This window comes from Phragmites australis, chromosome 15, assembly GCF_958298935.1.
Source record: "Phragmites australis chromosome 15, lpPhrAust1.1, whole genome shotgun sequence".
NCBI lineage: Eukaryota > Viridiplantae > Streptophyta > Magnoliopsida > Poales > Poaceae > Phragmites > Phragmites australis.
Genome location: NC_084935.1, coordinates 2699508 through 2723382, shown reverse-complemented (window position 1 = coordinate 2723382; position 23875 = coordinate 2699508). Strand labels below are relative to the sequence as shown.

Below are 23875 nucleotides of genomic sequence, written 5' to 3'. Positions count from 1 at the left end.
ACAGATGTATTTTCCTTTCTTTTTTCAATGTTATTACTTCTAAATAAATTTATTGCTAAAAAAAAACTCATTACAATCAAGGATACCGTGCCAATAATGGACAAAACCGTTTGCTTCAAACAATCAAGAAATTAGACTACAATTATCTGAGTTAAAAATACGTCTTTCTCTGAGTTTTATTTGTAACTAAAGACTAATTTCTTGCATAGACAATAACATATTTCAATTTAAAATAAATAAAAAAATTATGAATAAAAAATTATACTAGATCTACCCGTGCAGTTTGCGCGGGCCTCCTTGCTAGTTAAGTATTTGTATGGTCTTTCTCTACTTAAAAAATAAAAACGCCACGCATTGCACTAAGTGGTTCGTGTTTCATTAGGATTTGAATACTAACACTGCACCGTGATGAAACTAATCACGCACCCGCGCACACCACTAGCTGCATCGATAAAGGTGGCTAGTTCATCCAGAAGCCGCAAGCGCGACGCGTCTTCTCCTATCCATAGCGGCGTGGACTTCAGGGGTCCAGCCAAAAAGCGCATGTGAGAGTTGCAGCTGGTGCACGTCGGGGCAAAAATTGCAGACATCACCGCTGATCTCACCTCGCCCTCTCGACCCGACAGCCCACGCGTGGCCACCAAGCACAAGCAGCCAAGCGGCTGCAGCTCCACGTACGGCTCCATCTAGAACGTCGAACCGGCCACAAAAACGCGGTATAAATACCTCCTCCATCCCGCTTGGAGCTCTCACCATTCCACACAAACAAACACGATCGAGCTTCTCCAAGTCTCATCGAAACCAGTCTCAGAATCTCAACCCGGCAAGCAAGCAGTCAAACAGTTTCCTTCCCGGCGGTACGGTGTGCAGATTCGAGCTGTCCGGAGCCGGCAGAGGGTGACCATGGGTCTGGCTTGGATGGTGGCCGCGGCCGCTGCGGCGGTGCTGGCGTCGTGGGCGTTCAACGCGCTGGTGCACCTGGTGTGGCGCCCCTACGCCATCACCAAGAAGCTCCGCGCGCAGGGCGTGCGCGGTCCGGACTACAAGTTCTTCGTCGGGAATCTCGGCGACATCAAGCGGCTCCGCGCCGCGGGCGCCGGCGTCACGCTGGACGTCGACTACCACGACTTCATCCCCATGGTGCAGCCGCACTTCCGCAAGTGGATCCCGCTCTACGGTACGTGACAGATCACCTGTTGCTTTGACGTCCGATGATTTGCACCACGTAGTATTAGCTCGTGTTGTGTTCTGACGTGCCATGTCCTGCGGCCTCTTGCAGGGCGAACGTTCGTGTTCTGGACCGGCGCGAGGCCGAACGTGTGCCTGGCGGACGTGAACGTGGTGAAGCAGGTGCTCTTTGACCGCACGGGCCTGTATCCCAAGAACCTCATGAACCCGCACATCTCCCGCCTGCTCGGCAAGGGGCTCGTGCTCACCGACGGCGACGAGTGGAAGCGCCACCGCAAGGTCGTGCACCCGGCCTTCGACATGGACAAGCTCAAGGTACGTACGCACATACGGTTGTACGGAGCGCGCGCACGTGTTAGTGTTTATCCGGGTAACTTAAAACCAACACGTGTTGACGTGTTGTACTTGGACTTGTGTTTAGACTTGTGTTTCTCAAGTCAGACGTACGTGTGGGGCTTTCTCTTAATTAATTATTGAGCCATTTTTATTATTTTACGTGTCAGATGATGACGGCGACCATGTCTGACTGTGCTCGGTCGATGATGTCCGAGTGGGAGGCACAGCTGGCCAAGGGCGGCGAGGGGGAGGTCGAACTGAGCAGACGGTTCGAGGAGCTCACCGCCGACGTGATCTCGCACACGGCGTTCGGGAGCAGCTACAAGGAGGGGAAACAAGTCTTTCTGGCGCAGAGGGAGCTCCAGTTCCTCGCATTCTCCACCGTTTTCGATGTCCAGGTCCCAGGGTTCAGGTACCTTCCAACTGAGAAGAACATCAAGACATGGAAGCTGGACAAGCAGGTGAGGGGAATGCTCATGGACATCATCAAGAGCCGCCTCGCCACCAAGGACACCGTGGGATACGGGAACGACCTGCTCGGGCTGATGCTGGAGGCCTGCGCGCCGGAGCACGGCGAGAGCCCGGCCCTGAGCATGGACGAGATCATCGATGAGTGCAAGACCTTCTTCTTCGCGGGGCACGACACCACCTCGCACCTGCTCACCTGGGCCACGTTCCTGCTGAGCACGCACCCGGAGTGGCAGGACAAGCTCCGGGAGGAGGTGCGGCGGGAGTGCGGCGACGAGGTGCCCACCGGCGACGCGCTCAACAAGCTCAGGCTAGTCAACATGTTCCTCCTCGAGACCCTTCGACTTTACGGCCCGGTATCGCTGATACAGCGGAAGGCGAGCTCGGACCTCGACCTCGGCGGCTTCCGGGTGCCCGAGGGCGCGATCCTGTCGATCCCGATCGCGACGATCCACCGCGACAAGGAGGTCTGGGGCGAGGACGCCGGCGAGTTCAGGCCCGAGAGGTTCGAGAACGGGGTGACGAGGGCCGCGAAGCACCCCAACGCGCTGCTGTCCTTCTCCAGCGGGCCGCGGTCGTGCATCGGGCAGAACTTCGCGATGATCGAGGCCAAGGCCGTGGTCGCCATGATCCTGCAGAGGTTCATGCTCGAGCTGTCCCCAAAGTACGTGCACGCGCCCATGGACGTGCTCACGCTCCGGCCCAGGTACGGGCTTCCCATGGTCCTCAAGAGGCTGGGGGTGTAGGTGCACCTACTCGTGTCATGCATGCTTCCAGGAGTAACGTTTTGGTTTCGTTGGGTAGATGGTTTGCCACTCCGTTGTACTCTAGATAACTTTTGTTCATTACTTCATTTGTCGTCGCATGGTTTGTAATGTATTTCACTTGTACATAAATCGCATGTAAGGAGAATATATATAATCTTGATTGTTGGATTGAACATGGTTTGTCACGGATCCGGCGGCGGGAGGACGCCGAAGAAGATGATGGAGGATAGGGTGGGGGAGAGAGGTGGTCGAAGAAGAAAAGCTACTAGGCAGTTGGAGGTTGAAGAAACGACAGTTCGCATGCAGATCGCATGGTCATGGTTTGTTGAGTGTGGAGGGAGCACTTTTCAGGCGCATGACAACAATAAGTAGTAACAATTTTTCCATACAACAAAGTGAATCGTTAGTAAGCACTAAGCAAGATTACACTAAGCAAGGTTGCACGTAATGAGCGACCATGTAACAGTAACTTCCATTTTACATAAGCAATTGTCAAGCATACCATAGCTTCTATCAGCTTCTTTAGGTAGGCGTGAAATCCACCTCTTTTTGCACATAGCGATCGGCTTCTGTAAGTGTGAACCTCCTCTTTCTCCAAGTAGTTTTCATCGGCTTTCCTTAGACCATCCTCAAGCGAGTCGTTTCGTGGATAAGAATCTTTTTACGAAGGGATTTTCGTTTCCTTCAGCGCTCCAACGATTTCTCTTTACGATTTTCGTCACGAAGGGATTTCCAAAATCATTCCTCTATGACAAGATTATCTCTTTTTTCCCTTGATGAATCCCTTTGAAAAAAAGCGTTGAAAATGAGAGAAAATAAATAGAACGGGAAGAGAAATCAGAAAGAAAACGAAATAAAGGAAATATGATTAGAGATGATCTTAAACGTGAAAACCTCCTCTTTCTCCCCACAGCTTCCAGCCTTCCATCGGCTTCCTAAGGCGTGAAAACCTCATCTTTTTCCTCAACGTTGTTATCAACCTGCCGCGCCTTGACAGAAACTTTCAGCTTTCCATTAACGTAACTTCGACAGAAGCAACACAACGTGAAAGCTTGCTATTGCCATCATCAGTAAAAGGAACTTTCTCATCTTCAAAATGAAGTCACACGACTTTCTCTAAAACAGTACCGGAGGTTCGGACAACAAATTGACCACAAAAACCATCTAGCCATGACCCATCAATGACTCGCACAAATATTGTGGCCTATTGTCACAGCTAGAGAGCTCAAGTCCTTATCCTCGGATTCAATAGTGCCCTTCACTTCCAGCTCAACCTCGATGTCCTGGGATGCATATTTGTAAAGGGTAAATTGCACTTTGCACTGGCACCGAGTAGATCGCACTAAGTCTCACTTTGCAGCATGGCGGGTGTAGAGGAGCAGGTAGAATGGCTCATACACCTATGTCTTCCTCCTCTTTTCTTTCTCTTCTTCTTTTTTTCATCTTCTCTCCATCATCCATAGCAAAAAAAAATGTTTGGCGCTAAGGCCATCTCCAGCAGAATCGGCATTTTTAAGATCCGGTTGCTACAGTACTTTTTGCGGTGTACTGTATCAACTCCAGCCGAGTATGCGTCCGGCGCTACAGTGCCACGGAGAGAGAAAACGAAGTAACAAATCTGCGGACCTACTGTAGCACCCGTAACCATGTAGCAGTGCTGTAGCAACAATGCTAAAAAGACTACCAGTGGGCCGAAGGGGAAACCAATGTCTGTTACTGTAGCAACACTGTAGCAGTACTGTTTACGGAGGCTGACAGCGGGCCGGAAAGAGATAAAGATGAGTAGAAGGTAGAAAATAGGGTAGCTGCTGGAGATGAAAAAGTAAGTGATACTGTAATAGTGATAGGGGATGCTGTAATAGTATTTTAGAGGATGAAAATTTAAGATAGCTGCTGAAGATGATCTAAAAAGTGCTTTCATTGGCTGCGAAGAAGATCCCCCTCCACTGATCCTCCTTTGGCACCAGGTTTAACAAAAAGTTTCACTTTTGCACCGATGTTAGGCTAAATGTTTTTCAGTTTGATCAAAGTATTCTTCTAAACTTCTCTTGTTGTCTGAATTCTTTTCTTAATAATAAAACTTATTTTCACGATCTTCATTGAAGGTAAGGTTTATACGAGACTGAGAACTCGAACCCCGATCAGCGCGATCTTCTTCTAGAACTTTGTCATTGGACTATGAGCCCAAATGTTATAAGAGGAAATATACAAACTATCAGTACCCCAACGTCCTCGTACCAGCTGCGGGCTGAACACTGAACAGAGACGAATGCAAGTTTCTGGAAAACCAAGGCAACGTCAAATCTAAATCAAGTCTCTGTGCGCCAGCTTCACGGAAGGTTCAGATGGATGGCTTGGAGAACCTGCAGCTTTCCTGGGTAACAACACGTTTTCCTACTGAAATTGAATCTAAATTGTTGAGTTGAACTGTTGAAGAAATGAGTTTCCACAACCAAAAGCATGATTCATGTTAGTTCGTGTAGGCACATGCACAATATATACTTCATTAACAGTCACCAAATCGCATCTTTGTTAACCATCAACTGTAGTCGTTAGGCCGTGTCAGCTTGACACCGGCCGATTGTCATCTGCCATGCTGGACGTCTGCAGAGACCGGATCGCCTGTCGAGACAGCAACGGATCACATGCGCTATGTCCAAAAGTATCTGCGTAAGCATGCACGAAAGATTCTCCCTTTTTTCAGTATTAAATCGACGTTATCTCTTCGCTCGTGGGTACAGGTGGGATTGAATGTACATCCAAAATCACTGGCTTAAAACAGTCCTACCGTGGCTCCTCGCCATCTGACCCTGCCCCCACTGCGGCTGGTCCGTGTTCGCGCGTGCGCGCCCTATCGTGGACTCTGGATCTGGATGTTTCAAATCCAATCCCACGCCTACTCGTGGGAGCCCATGCCCGAGTAGTGCCCAAGAACGCTACGCCTTCCGGCTCGCCACAGTAGCGCACGACGTGTTCACCTGCGTCACACCTACTCCCTCTGCCTAAAATAAGGAGCGCGGCTGATGCCTTGGCTCGCTTGCGTTTCCGCTCGTCTCTCCACATGTCTCACCGTCGACTGAACCCATTGCGTAATCCCACACGAACGCAGCAACCGACGAGCCCGGTATAAATGGTCCCGTGGATTCGCTGCCTTCTTCCAATTCGGACATCTCACCACAGATACATAATCCAGATTCTGGAAAGGAAGCCGTCGCCGTCTCGCCGTTGATGGCAGCAGCCATGGGCTACGGGTGGGTGGTCTCCGCGGCGGTCGCGGCCGCGCTGTCCTCGTGGCTGTTCAACGCGCTGGTGCGGCTCGTGTGGAGGCCGCGCGCGGTGGCCAGGCATCTCCGGGCGCAGGGCGTGCGCGGGCCCGGGTACAGGTTCTTCGCCGGCAACCTCGGCGACATCCAGCGGCTCCGCGCCGCGGGCGCCGGCGTCGCGCTGGACGTCGCCGACCACGACTTCACGCCCATCGCGCAGCCGCAGTTCCGCGAATGGATCCCTCTCTACGGTAACATAAATTCGGCGCCCTGATTAGGATTCTTTCGTCTGGCATTCTGCTCCTCTTACCTTATCTTATCTCTTATATTTACTAATTAGAGTTTTTTTTCTCCACATTAATTTAAAAAAATTCTAGAAATTTCTATAAAAAAACAAAAAATTCAACCGTCGAATTTATTGATTGACTAACTGTAACAATAGATCAACAATCAGGTGAAACAATATAGAAGATTAAAAAATAAATTAAAGAGTCTAGCTCCAATACTACTTCTTGCCTTACCTTTTTTTCCTTTTTTATTGTAGATATCATTTGTCCAACAAGATTACGTTAGCAAACTCTAACTTAATTACGTTAGCAATCAACACACTTTTTTAAATCAATTATAATCAAATTTACAAAATTAAAACAACAGAACGCAAACATATTATGGATTATCACACAAAAATAATATCAAAGAATTTATAATGCATTTAAAAAAATAATATGAGATACGGTGACGACATTAAAAATAATAATAATTTCAAAAAATCAAGAAACAAATAAAAAATGAAAATTATAAACTAGATCTATTCACAAATAATAAACTTGTTCCAATATTATGAAAAAAATTATATTTATATTTTACATTCTAATATTTAAATATAAATAGTTGATGTATCTTAGCATACAATCATTATTAATACAAATATCTACAATTCAACCATAAGCTAAATTTCTAGGCTGTGCAGACGTATAGGTTGATGCGCTAGTATTTACTAATTGGAGGCTTCTTTTGGTGCCTTCACGTTAATCCTAAGAAAATCATAGAGATTCTCATAAAAAAAGCAAAACATCCAATCGTTGAATTAATTGATTGGCTAACTATAACTATTGATCAACAACCAGACGAAACAACATAAAAGATTAAAAAATAAATCATAGAGTCCAGCCTCAAGACTACTTCTTGTCTTGCCTTTCCTTCCCTTTTTGTTGTAGATACTTGTCCAACAATATTACGTTAGCAAACTCCAACTTAGTTATGTTAGCAATCAACACACTTTTCCAAATCAATTATAATCAAACATTACAAAATAAAACACGCAAACATATTACAGATTATCACACAAAAATAATATCACAGAATTTATAATGTATTTAAAAAAATATGAGATACGGTGGCGACATTAAAAATAATAGTAATTTCAAAAAATCAAAAAATAAATAAAATCAATTTGCATAACACATAAAATGAAAATTATAAATTAGATCTATTCACAAATAATAAACATGATTCCAATATTATGAAAAAAAATCATTTATATTTTACATTCTAATATTTAAATATAAATAGTTAATTTATCTTAGCATATAGTTATTATTAACATAAATATCTATAATTCAACCGTAAACTAAATTTGTAGTCTAAGTGTATGCAGTGTTCTTGATTTGTTGCCGATCGAGCAGGGCGCTTGTTCCTGTACTGGTTCGGATCGACGCCGGACATATGCGTTGCCGACCTCGCCATGGCAAAGCAGGTGCTCGCGGACCGCACGGGGCTGTTCCCCAAGAACCGGACGAACCCGAACCTGCTCCGGCTGCTAGGCAATGGGCTCGTGCTGGCTAACGGCGACGAGTGGCAGCGGCACAGGAAGGTGGTGCACCCGGCCTTCAACATGGACAAGCTCAAGGTACGGTCCACGGAGCCGACTCCACGTGTTCGTGCTTTTCCTAGGCACGTGGCCTTTCTGAATTCCCGGACTAAAAGCTTTTGAAATTAGATGATGACAGCAACGATGGCGGATTGCGCTCGGTCAATGGTGTCCGGGTGGGAAGCGCAGCTGGCGAGTCAGGGGAAGAAGGGGTGTCAGCAGGTGGAGATTGAGCTGAGCGACCAGTTCGAAGAGCTGACTGCAGATGTGATCTCTCACACGGCCTTCGGGAGCAGCTACGGGGAGGGCAAGCAAGTGTTCGAGGCACTCAAGGAGCTCCAGTTCATTACCTTCTCAACACTTTTCAGTGTCCAAATTCCAGGGTTCAGGTACATACATAAGTGCATATTGTTGCGCAAACGCGCAATATTATTTTCGAGGAGAAGCAACAGATTGAGATTGTGATCTTTTTTTCTAGATATGTTCCAACTGCAAAGAACCGGAAGGTGTGGAAACTCGACAAGGAGGTGAGGAGCAGGCTCATGCGGATCATCAAGAACAGGCTCGCCGCCAAGGAGAAGGCCGGCTACGGGAGCGACCTCTTGGGGCTGATGCTAGAGGCCTGCGCGCCGGAGCACGGCGAGAGCCCGCTCCTGAGCATGGACGATATCATCGACGAGTGCAAGACCTTCTTCTTCGCGGGGCAGGAGACCACCTCGCACCTGCTCACCTGGACCATGTTCCTGCTGAGCACGCACCCAGAGTGGCAGCAGAGGCTCCGGGAGGAGGTGCTGCGGGAGTGCGGCGGGAGGGACCAGGCTCCGACTCACGAAATGCTCAACAAGCTGAAGCTGGTAAGTCTCAGCCGCTGCCATTGCGAACATTTCATCGTCTTGTTCGTGCCAGAGGCGCGGATGCTTACGAGTTGCAAATGTTGCGTGTCCACAGGTGAACCTGTTCGTTCTGGAGACGCTGAGGCTGTACAGCCCCGTCCCGCTCATCCGGAGGAGGACGAGGTCGCCGGTTCAGCTGGGTGGCATCACGGTGCCCGAGGACACGCTCCTGACGATACCGATCGCGACGATGCACCGCGACAAGGAGGTCTGGGGCGAGGACGCCGGCGAGTTCAACCCGCTGAGGTTCGACGGCGGCGCCACCAAGCAGGCGCCGAAGCACCTCAGCGCGCTGCTTTCCTTCTCCAGCGGGCCGAGGGCGTGCATCGGGCAGAACTTCGCGATGATCGAGGTGAGAGCCGTGGTCGCCGCGATCCTGCAGCGGTTCTCGCTGTCGCTCTCGCCGAAGTACGTCCACGCGCCGACCGACGTGATCACGCTACGGCCTAAGTACGGGCTCCCTATGATCGTCAGTGGCATCGAGGCATAGTGCGAAATGGTCTATCGGTCTATAAAAGTCATCGTTGAACAAACTTGTACATTCGTATTAGTAAGGAAAGACCTACCTACTTGCGTGTTTAGTTTGCCCTGAATAAACACATCACCGAGTTTTCATCAAAAAACACATTACCGAATTCGAATTGTTAAAACAGGACGCTGTTATCACTGTCGAACCATACGACACAATCCATCTAAACTCTGGCGCCTATGAATCACGAGACGACGAAAGCGAGATGGAAGCTGTACCTGCGTAGTGTGCACTACTGCGCGAGCGGCGTTGCCGTGGCCTCGTACTGTTGATGCAACACTTGCGTGCTAAAAACTATTGGCTAAGTATCCGCGTATTATAATAAAAATATAAATATTAGATATTTTAATATCAAACATAAATTTAAGTACAGAGATGTGGATATGTTATAGGGGTGTTGTCGAACGAATACGTCGAGAGTAATATTGTTGTTTGATTTCAGATGAGATATTAAAAAAACGAGCGCATCAACCCGTGCGACTGCACAGGCTAGAAATTTAGCTTACGGCTGAATTGTAGATATTTGTGTTAATAATAGTTGTATGCTAAGATACATCAACTATTTATATTTAAATATTAAAATGTAAAATATAAATGTAATTTTTTCATAATATTGAAATCATGTTTATTATTTGTGAATAGATCTAATTTATAATTTTCATTTTATGTATTATGCAAATTGATTTTTATTTGTTTCTTAATTTTTTGAAATTATTATTATTATTAATGTCATCATCGTATCTCATATTATTTTTTTGGAAATACATTATAAATTCTTTGATATTACTTTTGTGTGATAATCCGTAATATGTTTGCGTTTTATTGTTTCAATTTTGTAATGTTTGATTATAATTGATTTGGAAAAGTGTGTTGATTGTTAACATAATTAAGTTGGAGTTTGCTAACGTAACCTTATTGAACAAATGTTATCTACAACAAAAAAGAAAGGAAAGAAAATGCAAGAAGTAGTCTTAGGGCTGGACTCTATGATTTATTTTTTAATCTTCTATGTTATTTCGTCTGGTTGTTGATCTATAGTTACAGTTAATCAATCAATTAATTCAACAGTCGGATGTTTTGCTTTTTTATGAAAATTTCTAGGATTTTCTTAGTATTAACGTGGAGGCACCAAAAGGAGACTCTAATTAGTAAATATAAGATGAGAAGCTAATTCGCTGATTTTTTTTCTATTTTATTTATTTTAATTAGTAAAATAGGTTCCATATCCGTAGCCGATATTGAGACCGGAAGGATATATAATGAGGGTGGATAGTAAAAGTGAATAAATTATGAGAAATCAAGTTAAAATGTGTCTAGGTTTATATGTGATAAGTGATTGATAAGGTTATCGATTTGTTTTGTCGAGTTTCTAATTGCCTGGGATGTGTGCAGGGTTCGCACATGTGTTCGGATAATCTGCAAAATTGAAGTTAATCGAGATTTGCGGAGAGTCCGCACTTTTACGGAGTGTCCGAATATTTTTCGGAGAGTCCGCATTTGAACAGTATTTTTAGCAATGATGAATATTATTTTCAGCTCTAAATTTCTTCTATGTATTAGAACTTTTTTGGAAGTGTTTTGAATTGATTTGAGGTTTCAAATGAGCATTTTGATTATGGATTAACTGGAGTTAGAGTTAGAGATATGTGCTTGCTTGTCTCATAGTGTGTAGATGACAGATGCAACTTGGCGGTCGACAGCGGGATTATCGGGGCTAAGTAGGAAACTTGGTGTTGGACGATCGAGGAGGCAAGGTGGAGTCAATGATGATTCTAGCAGTACACATGGAGGTTGACCAAGGTATGGAATGAAGAATGATGAAGGCGACGTGTTAACGAAGTCAAACAAAGGGGATGTCGGTGCAAATGACAACGTGGTCCGATGGATCAGAAGCGGGAGACACTTACCGACAGTCAAGATCACAAGATGGAGTACACACGTTGACATTAGAGCACTTGCTTGAGGCAAAGCAAGTGGCGGCTAGTCACGCTTTGAAAAGTGTGATAGGGTTCTGCGATTTGACCACAAAACCACGGGAGGACTGGATGGTCATATTGCATCATCACGAAGCTTGCGTCAAGACGAATTAATGTTGTGAAGAAGCCGTGACTGTTCGATGGACGGAGCAAAAAATATACCAAAATACCCCAGTGGTAGGTAAGAGTGCATTACTAGTGAGAGTTATTTTGGGAACAATAAAACTTAAGGGCCAAGACACCTCCCTATGCCTATAAATAGATGGGTAGAGCTGTTGAGAGAGGAAGAGCCAGCTATTTGAGTGCCTAGAGATAGGTTTTGGAGGAGAGTAAAGGGTACGCTTGCCTTTGTAATAGGTTAGAGCTTTTATGAGAGAAATCTTAGTAATCTGCCAAAAATAAGGCTGACCTCTGTACTTAATGAAGATGATTCTCTTGCATATGTACTCATCTCCTTCTATTCTCCTGCTTTTGGTTCACTTGCTTTCATTGCAAGTTTTTTCTTTTTCATGTTGATTTTCATTTTTTTCCTTTGTAGGGATGGCAACACAATGGTGGTTGGCTCCAGTCTGGCAAGCAAGGCCCAAAGATTGCTTGCCCTCGGCGGTAGTATGGCCAGGGGGACCGGTGTCGGTGTCGACGACAGGTTGCTTGGCGCGCCACCTCCGCCCCCTAGGGAATCACTCGGACTCTGGCCAGAGCCAATACCTCTAGAGCGGGGGCCCTAGAACGGTTAGTACCAATGTCCCCTGCAAATAAGAAGGCAAAGTCAAGACCGTTGCCATGAGTGCAGCCCACAAAGAAAAAAAAGAAAGAGGGAGAATTGCGGGCTCACCTATGCCAACTATCGCGACTGCCATCGGACCCATTACATCCTCATCATCGATGGGAGGAAGGATCCCCCAAGGTCCAAGATCATCAAGGGAAACCTCGCACCCTCCTCCACTCTGGCTAAGGACGATTGGGTCCGAACAGGCCGAAGCCTCCCCGAGGCCCTTGCCTTTGGACCGGGCCTTGTCTTCGGACACCACCTCCGGCCCCAGAGTCCTGGCCGAGCCTCCGGCACTTTGCCCCCCCCCCTCCCCGACTCCGTCCCGAATGACCCGGCCACCAAACTAGCACATGAGCCCACCAGGACGATGGGAGTCCGGGCCGGGAGCGAGGTTGTCGTGGCCGCAAAGCCCGTGACGCCGGTGGTAGAACGTCCGCGCTTTCCGGCTCCCTGACGTCGTGGCCGCCAAACCAAGGTGCGAGTAGATCCAGTTATGATGCTCCCAGCTCCCTACCAGTTTACACGCGCTGCTCCTACTCGGCGAAGGAAGGATGACTGAGGAACTTGTCCACAGCTTCGGCGGCTTCGTCTAGCGTCAAGCACTGCTCTGAAAGAAAATGTGTCTCACATCTGCGAGTTCAAAGTTGGAAAATGGGGAGGACTCCCTAGAGTCAATGGCGGGCCCAGTGTATGTGTTTCGCTCGTATTCTCCTTCCTCATCTTGCTCGAAGGCATAGTCCCAACCCGCTTGAAGGGGTCTGATGCGCAGCATTGTGAACTCCATCGCGAGGTCGCGCATGTTCATTCTTTGTGCCACCCGCTGGAGGAGCTCCACCCTCGAAGTCATCCGAACCTCAGGCATCTCAACTACTAGGGTCTGGATGTACTGGATCTCTTAGTTGGTAGGGAAAAGTGGGGACCCAGAGCCTACGACGCGGTAAAACCACCTCTTGGACCACATGGTGTACCATCGCTCGTTGATGGCCTTCGCTAGGAACACTCCACGGTACTCCAGCCGAAACTAGAAGTTCATGCTGACGAAGCTGAGAGCTTTCTTCACCCTGTCCTCCATCTGAAGCATAGGTTGACAATTTGTCTCGTGGAGGGCGGTAAAGAACTCCGCCCGACCCTCGCAACCCTCCACCCGCATAGCCCACTCAAAGATGGCCAGGCGGGCGATAGCGCTGGCCAAGAGCTAGGGGAGCTCCACAAAATAATGTCGAAGCACCCCCCGAGGAGTGGCATCGTTGGGAACCCGAGCCTAGCGTTGAAGAAGGCTTCGAAGACCACGGTTTTGTGGCTCCGTGGTGCTAGAATAGTCTCCCCCTGGAACACGTGCAATCGATCTGGAGGGGATCTTTCCCTCCTCGACTAGCCGATCGAGCTCGGCCTCGGTGACGGTCGATGCACCCAGCATGCCGGTCTGAAGAGGGTATTTCCTGCTTGAGCGACAAAGCTCTACACCCTGTGACGTGTTGGGCAGCAGCGGAAGGTTTTCCACTGCTTGGGATTCTGCTAACCCGTGGGCATCGGCGGTTCCGCCTGCACCACCTCCAACGGCGGTGGCCGTCAACATGGTGGCACGATCTCCCAATGATGCGCAACCCCTTGATCGAGAGCCCACTCCACTGCGGGTGCCAGAGCGAGCCATGGCTCCTAAAAAACGGCGTGGAGAGCTTGTCTACCCATGAGTCTGCAGAGGATGGGGCTGGTGGGTGCGTGCGCAAGAACTCGAGTAGCAAAAACGGAGGTGCCAGATGTGAATGATGCTTGTCCAAAACCCCCACCTTATATATTGGAGAATGGGTCATTACCTCCTCGCGGCACATACGCAACTCCTGTTTCCTCTCAACGTAATCATGAGGAGGCGAAACCGCTCTCCACGATACTCCAATACCAAGGCATCACACGTCCCACTATCGACCGGACAGACGTGACAACATCACCCATCACAGGCTGCATTTAATGTTCTCCCTTTGTAGGTAACATTAGGTATTAAGCCGGCACCCCTGACCGACACTTCCAAACTCAGCATCATTGGAAGATTGAGGGCCTATAACCGTGGAGCCATGGATCGTCAGAGGCCATGATCCAGATACCGCGGGGATGGCCGCACCGCTGACCATCCTCGCGAAGAGCTACTGTTGAGGAATCGCCATTAAGGACCTCCGATGTCTCTTGGCCCTGGTGGTCCGGGCCCGGAGCCGGGGCTCCGGGGCGTTCCCAGAGGCTAAGGTGTAGGTGCACTATTACATGGTAGGGATTGCCTCTGGACCCTCAGAGCCTTCAATCCTTCAGAAAAGATCAACCAGGAGAGGCCCGTAGGCTGCCCCCTACGTGCAGCAAGGTGACCGACATTTAATGTTGGTGCATGTGATGACCGCCTGACACGATGGTGCAACTGGAGGTCGCCTGACAAAATGGCATAAGTGGTGGCCGCCTGACACGCTGTTACAGTGCGGTGCTGAAATTGATGATCTGTCGCTAGAACAACCGTCTTACCAGCCGTATGGATAATTTATTAGGCTAGCCCGCTCTCTGGTTGTACAGTATAAGATATTTATATATTTATACTTTAAATATTATAAATACAAACCCTTGACCATCAAGCAAAATGTAGAAAAAAGATTACCGAGACAAACTTGGTGCTCCCTCCTTATCCGCCTTTCCTAAGCTTAAGTGATTCTTATGACTTTACTCTCGTCATATTTTATTCGTGAAAGATAGTTTTTTTTCACCAACACTTGGCCTGAGAGCGGAAAGGAAAAGAAAAGCAAACTAAAATGAGATAATAATGAGAAATAAAAGTGATCTTCTTCTAAAAAGAAAATAGTCAAAGTAAATGATTAAAATGGCAAATAATCGAAGCCTTTAGTAATAAAGAAAAAAAATTGACTCGTCGGCTTCCCTGCTCCAAATTACTCGCCGCTTGAAACCGAAGCCCCGCGCCGGCGGCAGCGGCTCGCCCGCACTGAATGCTTACGCTCTCCTCCTCCGTGAAGCGGAGGCTCAAACTGCGGCCGCGGCGCCCTCTTCTTGCCTCCCAGGCAACGCCTGATCGCCGCGGTTGCAGCGGCTGCAGCCCTCGCGGGGCCGCCTCCTCCTCTGCTGCCTCGCACGAGTCGCTCCTCCTTCGGCTGCAGTCGGGCCCCGCCCTAGCGGAGGTGGAGAGATTGCACGCCGCGTTGTTGGTAGGTGGCCACTGCGGCAGCACCGTCCTCGCGGCGCAGCTGGTGCGCGCGTACGCCAGGCTGGGGGACGTCGGGCTCGGGCCCGCGCTGCGCGTGTTCGACGGAATGCCTAGGCGGAACTCCTTCGCGTGGAACGCCGTGATCAGGGGCCTCGTCGAGGTTGGGCGGTTCTCGGAGGCACTGGATCTGTACTGGGACATGGTCCGCGGCGGCTCGGTCACCGCCGATCGGTTCACATACCCTCCGGTTCTGAAAGCGTGCGCGGCGCTGGGAGCGGTTGAGGAGGGGAGGAAGGTTCAGGAGAACGTGGAGGCAGACATCGCCCGGGGCAGTGCGACACCCAATGTGTTTGTGCAGTGCGCGCTCGTGGACATGTTTGCCAAGTGCGGGTGCTTGGGTAAAGCAAGGAGCGTGTTTGAGAGCATGGGAGTGAGAGACTTGGCTGCGTGGACTGCCATGATCGGAGGGGCTGTGCACGGAGGTGACTGGTTTGAGGTGATGGATTTGTTCAATCGCATGAGATCAGAAGGGTTTCCTCCTGATTCTGTTATTTTTGCCACTGTTGTTCCGGCATGTGGTAGGGTGAAAGAGCTGAGGACTGGAGCGGCATTGCATGGATGTTCTGTTAGATGTGGAGTTGGTGATGATATCTGTGTTTCTAATGCTCTAGTTGATATGTACTGCAAATGTGCTAGTCTGGATATGGCTGCTTCTCTGTTTTGGTCTATCGATTACAAGGATGTTGTCTCTTGGACTACCATAATTGCAGGGCATTCACAAAATGGAATGTCTCATGTGAGTGTCAATTTGTTCACTGAAATGGTTGCTTCAGGAGTAAAACCAAATTCTACTACTCTGGCAAGCATACTTCCTAGTCTTCAAGAGCTGAAGTTATTCAGTCATGGAAAAGAAATTTATTGCTTCTCCTTAAGAAATGGACTTGAGCAGAGCGAGTTTCTAGTGAGTGCATTTATAGATTTCTACACTAGACAAGGATTCATTAGGGAAGCAGAAACTGTATTTGAGTTCAGGCCGAAGAAAGATTTAGTCGTTTGGAATTCAATGGTTGGAGGATATGCTGTGAATGAGGATTCAGAATCTGCATTACATGCATTAAGGGCACTGCAGGCAGTGGGACTTAGGCCTGATCATGTGACTGTTGTTTCAGTTCTTCCACTTTGCAACCAACACTCCAGGTTCCTCCAGGGTAAGGAACTGCATGCTTACGCCATTAAGCATAACATAAGTTCAGTTTGCTCAGTTAGTAATGCACTTATAGATATGTACTGCAAGTGTGGTTGCCTAGAAATAGCCAGAGAGATTTTTCGACTGATGAAAGAGCGAGACGCCGTAACATACAACACATTGATTTCTTCTTTTGGAAAACATGGGCATGAAGATCAAGCATTCATTCTTTTCGACCTAATGAAGAGAGATGGAATTGCTCCAGATAAAGTGACTTTTGTAGCTCTATTATCATGCTGTAGCCATGCAGGCCTTATTGACAAGGGTTTGTGCTTCTATGATTCCATGTTACGAGACTATAATATTTCCCCAGATATGGAGCACTATTCATGCATTGTTGACCTTTACAGCAGATCTGGGAAGCTTGATGATGCTTGGAGTTTTATTGCAAATTTACGAAAAGTGCCAGAAATCGATGTTCTTGGGTGCCTTCTGTCAGCGTGCAGAGATCATAATAGAATGGACATTGCTGAGCTGGTTGCAATAAAAATATTTGAACAAAACCCTGATGATCCAGGATATCATATTCTGCTGTCTAATATCTATGCCAATGCTGGAATGTGGTCTGATGTGACTAGGATAAGAACTACGATAGAAGAGAGGAGCTTGAAGAAGAGAACAGGAAATAGCTTGATCTAAGATCGTCAGCTCGTTGGCGCGTCCTCATGTATATTTATCTGTGTATTTGCAAAAGCAGAAGAGCCATTTATTCATGGTTGCACGGAAGGAACAACTAAAAGGGCTATTCAGAAATGTCAGACTGCCATTTTAATGGGAAGATACAGAACTTGCAGAAACATCTTACTGTTACTTCATACCATATCCTGGATACAGAAGGCATGATCAAGTGTAAAACTGCTGATGTGAAAGGCCGGTGACTAGCTTCTTTGGATACTTGGGAATTAGTGATAAGCAGCCTTAAAAGGCCAGTGACACGCTGTTAGAAAATTTTCTCTGGAGGAAGGAATTTCCATAGTTGAGGGTATAAGTGGGTAAAAAGTGTACAGGGCAATATCTACTGTTTGTGTTTTTGTTTCATGTTATGTGTTGAGGGGTTTTACAACTCACATTTCCTGTACTACAGGCAACTGAAAACACCAACCATTTCAGTCGATCAAATCTGGGATTGGGATATAGGTTTCGGGGAGATTTCACCATTGCCAGGGTTAGAGGAATGTCGTGGGAGGCAGGCTAGTCCGGTAGAGGCGGCGGGGACGCTGTCGGCCATGCTTGTGGAAGACCGGCAGTGGACCAGATCCGGGCGGGGGCGACTTGGAGACAGCTCGTCTGATCCAGGTTAGTGTGTTGGTGGCTCCGAAGGCGGGAGAGCCACTGGAGACACGTGGAGGCAGGCGGGGCAAGGGAGTGAATCATTACGTCGGCGCACTGTTGCAGATGGAGAAGAAATAGAGAGAAGAAGCTGGATGTAGAAGAAAATCTCTTGTCCATTGGATCACCATCCAACGGCCAGGATCCATCGACTGAAAAAAATCTGATTTCAGCTGCCTGAAGTAATGATGAGCAAGACACATTCTTATCATAATGATGAGCAAATAAAAAAATGACAGACCTCAATAAAGTGGATCTTTACTGAAACAGATTTAATCTTGCTAAGACAAATAACTTTAAAAGCTATTTACAGTTTCATCATTCTGACTTATCTATTTGATAGATACCACTGAAATATTGTTAACAAAGAATTGTGAAACAATGTTTGACTTTCATATAAAACCAGTTCTGTTATGGAAGTGGACTTGTCATATTGAAATCAGTAGCTACCAGCTCATGGATACATCAGTTTCCATCCCTTGAATTTATTTATTTTCCATATTTCAACAAATCTAATGTCTGCTGTTTTACATTGTAGGGACCAGGAACATCAATGGACAAATGTTTTGTTAACCCAACAGATAAGATGCCTATAAGGTGATATGTGCCGAGTTTGGAATCAAAATTTATAATTTCCGTGCCAACACATTCTATCCACAAGATTTCCTCATCAAATTTAACACAACTCAGCTTCGAGTACTTTTTAAAAGCAGGATAACTTCTTCCAATTTTTTCATCATTGTCAAACCATAGAAAAAGGAATACCAGCACATGCTTGGCAACATGAAATGGTGGAGAAACTCCTCTCCCCTTTTTGCTGGATCAATGAGTTCTGCATACCATGTGGAAAAAATACGATATGTCTAGATTTAGTCTCAAAGCATGGACATCAGATGTAATAGCAATTCCACTGAGTCGTTGGTTGGCTATCCCCGAACCTATATTTGATGATCATCTTATGAGAATGTCACTATGGTGTCCAGAAGGCTCTACCAGAAAATTTCACATGTACCCAGTGTATTTCAAAGCCAAAAAAAAGAAAAGAAAAACCAGCATCACCAGAGCCATGGATGAGTCCAAACAGATATCAGACAGCGGACATGATGGCTGCATGAGCGATATGGAGGATAACCCAGGTACAACTTTCATCCTTCTTTGTACTGACATACATAATTAACCTGGTTCAAATAATATAATGTGCACATGACAAGTATTTTTTTCAATCTAATCAATGTGTTCTAAATTTTCAGAAGACTGCTTCTACTTCAATTAAACAGCAGCAGAACTGATGCCTTGCAATCACTTCTCATCAGGTATGTCAGAAACCGAACCAGCCTACACGATGATAGTCAATGCCACTTTGAAATTCATTTTTCCTTAAATCGAAGGACAACTTGCATTTCCATTGTATTGATTATCACAACTAAGGCTGAATTTCTTTTTCAATTATGTTGTGCTGATGACTTACAATTGTAAGCAGTAACTGAAATATTGGATCAAACTTTTTTGGTTTAATTGCATTTCTATATCACAAATAATCCATAAATTCTGAATTTTAATACTTAAATATGTTTAAACTTCTACAGGTCCAAGACTTCGAAGCACCAATCCAATCATGCTGCTGTTGACAAGGCCTTGTGTTATTATTAGCTTCTATTAATATTCCTAAGAACATATTACCTTGTAATAACCGTATTCCAAATTTCCTGTAACTATATATCCTATGTGTGTATGAACAACATATTATCCTTATATAGCTATATATGATCTATATTTCGTTATATATTATGCATCCAGAGCGACTAGGGTTATCAGGCACGGCAACGCCACGCCATCTTTCTAGTTATTATCTAAAAAGGGGCTTGTTATTGTATGAGACATCAAGACTGTATATCTTGCATTTGGTTCTGTTTGACTATCTCCAAGCTTCATAATTTCATATAACTCTTAAAATGATCGGAGTACTTTTTCTTGGCAACACCAAACTTGCGCTCATTTCTGGATTGCTCTATGGATTACCTCTCATTTCTCCATGTGCAGCTTGACCTATTCTGAGCACATTTTCCTCATTAATGATCACGAATTTATTCTATGATTATTGCATGATTGACCAATTAAACGTCAAGGGAAAGTGATATGTCTGCACTAATGTAAATTCTAGGAGTTAACACACTCACACTTAGTTTTGTATCTGTGTTGCAGGAAGTCGCTATCTGCCTCTCTGAAGTACTTTGTTATACAGTTCTGAAGAAGCACCAATAACTCAGTGCAGCTACGATCTCCGATCCTTTAAAGATCTTAGAGGAAATATGGATTTTGTGTGGGGGAAATCGGTCTCTTCCAGTTATATTCTGTTTGAAAATTTACAGTGATCGTGGAAAATATCAATTACCACGAGCTTATTCACCTTAAAAGAGGCAACTAGACCACACAGCACATAGGCCAGGCATCCAAGTGCAGTCTCTCTCCACACTGGGTTTCAGCATACTACACAGCTTTTGCTTACGCATGAGTCAGTTCACCTATTGCTGTCATATACAACGATTGTGTCTCCATCAAATAATGCCAAAAGCAGAAGGAACACTAAAAGTAGAATCAGTGAAGCATCCGGATTTCACGGATGATGCATCATATGCAATGCACAATGGCAATTGATCAATGAAGTTGCTGGGCCAATACAGAGGAGTGGGCTCACTGCATGTCTTCATCAGATAGTGGATACCCCTGCCTGCCCTACTGATCGTTGCTGCTATCCGAAGTTTGTGCAGAGGATTGAGGACAACAACGTGGCCTACATTATTACATCCTTTGCCCGATTCTGCTCCTTTGTGGGTTTCTTCTTTCTCGCAAACTTTTCTTTTCGAGACGATACTTGCTGACTTCCTGCACACAAAAAGGTGGGTGCAGAGTAATAACTGGAAGGCAAAACATGCATCCCAATGCTTCAATTACTTGTGCTATGATTTGACATACTTCTTCAATTTCAGTCCAGGTCTATGAAAACGTCATTACTAGATGATTGATGCTACTACTGTGCTGTGTAAGAAGAGCCTCTGTGACTTTTATCTCTACTTCAAAGTCGCCTATGAATCAACTGGAGATTACAAAGGACACCGAATCACTAATACTATTAAGCAAAGACTTTGATTACACTATTCCCCCGTGTTTGTTGGTTTCTTACCTTTATTTACTTCCTTCTTGTGCGGATGAACCCGATTGACTTGCAAACTTGAAGAATGCAAAAGCTCATCAATGAATGCCGAACGTGCATCTTTATCCGATCCAGGACTCCAGGTCACATCTGCTCACCAACTCTGTGCAAGTGTATTTAAGGACACTGAATCAGTACTATAAATTAGAGACTTTGATTACAGTACTTTGTTGGTTTCTTACCCTTGATTTATTTACTTCCTTGTTGTGCAGATGGAGCTTATTGACTTGCAAGATTCAAGAAAGCAAAGCTCGGAGAGCAGAAGGAAATTTTATAGGATCTTTTATAAAAGAATTCCTATAAAATTCTGATCTAAACTGTATTTTCTTTAATTTAACCGTTAACACCTACAGAAGAGACAAAGATAAAAACATATGTCGTATTAAAAGAGGTGTTTTAAAGTGCGGAGAACGGCCATCCTTCTCCGATTCAGGTCACATCCACTCGCCAACTCTGTGCAAGTTCCAATGGTCGGTGTGATGTGATTTGGACACCTGCCATCCTGCAACGGTGACTATCTTCCGCCACAGAATCTGAAATTCATTAACACTCGTTTAACATGATCCATACTAACAATGATTAGGTACACTTAACATGTGACTAACTGCTCACTTGTTCAAGTGGTCGACTGCAGGTAGCCGTAGGCAGGAAGGCTGCAGATACCGGAATAAGCAATGACAGGCAGCAGCTCATGTGGGGTCTTGCTATTGAGAACTCCACGTTGTATGCTACCTACCCAAGAGTGTATATTGAGACCTAAGTAACAGCTTATTATTATTCCCTCCGTTTAAGAACCAAGAGTGTATTTTGTTTTGAAAAATCAAACTCTTAAAGTTTTGATCAACAATTAATCAAATTATATATGTTTAATATGTAAAATTTGTTTCTTTTAATATAATGTTGATTTTGAAAAATTAATAATACGTTATAAGAGAAATTAATAGTTAAGATTTATTTTTAATAACTTTTCAAAATAAAGGGCGCATTTTTAAGCCTCAGAATCCAACTGTCGTTAGCTGCGAGAAATAGAAAATCAGCAGATGCTTACACTACCACGCAATGCTTTGGGTTCTGGAGCTCAACTGGCATCCCTCTCCATGTGGGCAGATAAGGACGATCCTGAGAATGCGGTCCATGGCGGCTTCATGCTGCATCCACCGACGCTCGTTGAAGTCACGGCCGGTGAACTAGGAAAATTTGATGATTTGCCACTAAAAATTTAATTCACTTTAATTACAATATCATCAGAACTAATGATAAATGGTCCCTTGAGTTTATGACTGTGAAGTAGGTGGCAACTAAGCTAAGCTCATTTTTACCGGTGGCAAATCATCAATTAGCCCGCTTAGTTTGATGATTTATTGGTACATCTGGCGACGCCTGCCATTGCAGCACGGGTGGTGTCTGGAAAGAGAAAATTTTACTAAGTCATACGAATATATAATTTATTAAGATTATTTATTTATATTGAAATTCGTATAAAAATATAAAAAACTTATAAAATAAAAGAATCAATAGAAAAATAAATATTAAGTGTAAAAACTGGACAACCAAAATAGATCTATCTTTTAAAGTTGACTTTTCCGGTGTTTGATAGCGGGCCATTCATGGGCGCTGGAGCGGGCAACGGCATTGTGGTGGGTGCCGACGTGTTATTAAATTGTTCGGTAAGATTATGCATTATGTCAATTGTAATTTCGTACAGTGTTGATTTGATCCTTCGCTGCGTCACAGCTGACTGGAACGCGCGGATTTAGTGTTACATATTTATATATAAGTGGGTGGTTTTTTAATAAGATTGATTATTAGAGGAGTGAATAGATATCTCAATAATTTTTTATGAAATTGATAGTTTTTTTTATTTAGATTAGTCAACGTAACTTAAAATTCGAGCGGAAGTAAAAAATAAAGAGAATTTTTTTTAAAAAAATAAAGCAACGTAACTTCACGGATAGTATATGAATTATAAATTCTATTTAAGATCAATCTACGTGTCTTAGCACTCGAAATATCATAATTTACAAAGATTAAAAAAAATTAATACCGAGCAATAAAACTATCCAAATTGATTATCAAAGGTAAGAGAATTTAAAATCTTATCACATAAGAGCGTGTATGTGAACTTTATGTCTCTAGCAATAAGAAGAATGATATCGTAAGGTGCTAAAATTTCAGCTAAAAATCAAATCCAAAAACCGAAAAACTTGCAAGGGAACCAATAAAATAAAACTAGAAGAAGTTGGAAACAATAATATGAAGAAAAATAAATTTTATTGTAGCAGATATCAACCTTATTTTAGACAAAGTAAAAAAAATTCTCATAAAGCCCTCATCTAATATACTCCTATATGCTAAGGACTCCTCTTCCTCTATTCTAAAACTCTGGCACAAGACTCTCGTATGGATGACACAAGAGGCTCAAAATTGTTGGTTCATCTCCTTTTATATCCCTATCCATCTATTTATAAGCCTAAGAAACTTTGATCCCTAAATTTACTAGCTTTTTTTCTTTCCAAAATACTCCTATCTTATACTATACTTCTACCTAACATCGAGGGTATTTTTGTCCATTTTTTTTCTCGATTTATCAGACGACTGCGCCGCATTCACAACTTAGCTTCACCTCGATGCAAGCTTCGTGATGGTGCTACGTACTCCTCCGGTCCTCCTATAGTTTTGAGGCAAAACCGTGAAACCCTAGCACACTTCTCAAAACGTGATTCACCACTTGCTTACTCCTTAAGCAAACGCTCTGATGTCGACACGTGTATTCTGTCTTGCGATCCTGATCGCCGATAAGTCTCTCCCGCTCTCGATCCCTCTGGTTGTCTTATCAC

General features: G+C 45.1%; 2 protein-coding genes across 10 annotated transcripts; both read left to right on the top strand.

The window, feature by feature from the left end:
* Positions 1 to 763: 763 nt before the first annotated feature.
* Positions 764 to 9366, top strand: LOC133892387 (cytochrome P450 709B1-like). The gene is made up of 5 exons (XM_062333127.1): positions 764 to 1177; positions 1280 to 1503; positions 1692 to 2678; positions 8663 to 8746; positions 8841 to 9366. Exons 1-5 carry the CDS (start codon positions 904 to 906, stop codon positions 9273 to 9275), a joined length of 2004 nt encoding a protein of 667 aa, XP_062189111.1. The 5' UTR covers positions 764 to 903; the 3' UTR covers positions 9276 to 9366.
* A 5591-nt stretch (positions 9367 to 14957) lies between these two features.
* LOC133893297 (pentatricopeptide repeat-containing protein At4g33990-like) lies at positions 14958 to 21804 on the top strand. Of its 9 annotated transcripts, none has more exons than XM_062334293.1 (6): positions 14958 to 18963; positions 19081 to 19140; positions 20030 to 20724; positions 20815 to 21121; positions 21251 to 21548; positions 21673 to 21804. In XM_062334293.1, the coding sequence occupies exon 1, from the start codon at positions 15038 to 15040 to the stop codon at positions 17135 to 17137; it is 2100 nt and encodes a 699-aa protein (XP_062190277.1). In that variant the 5' UTR covers positions 14958 to 15037; the 3' UTR covers positions 17138 to 18963; positions 19081 to 19140; positions 20030 to 20724; positions 20815 to 21121; positions 21251 to 21548; positions 21673 to 21804. The 9 variants fall into 9 exon arrangements, with proteins under 9 accessions (XP_062190277.1, XP_062190276.1, XP_062190275.1 ...); XM_062334292.1 differs by having other exon boundaries at positions 19078 to 19140; XM_062334291.1 differs by having other exon boundaries at positions 19078 to 19140; positions 21660 to 21789.
* Positions 21805 to 23875: the final 2071 nt, after the last annotated feature.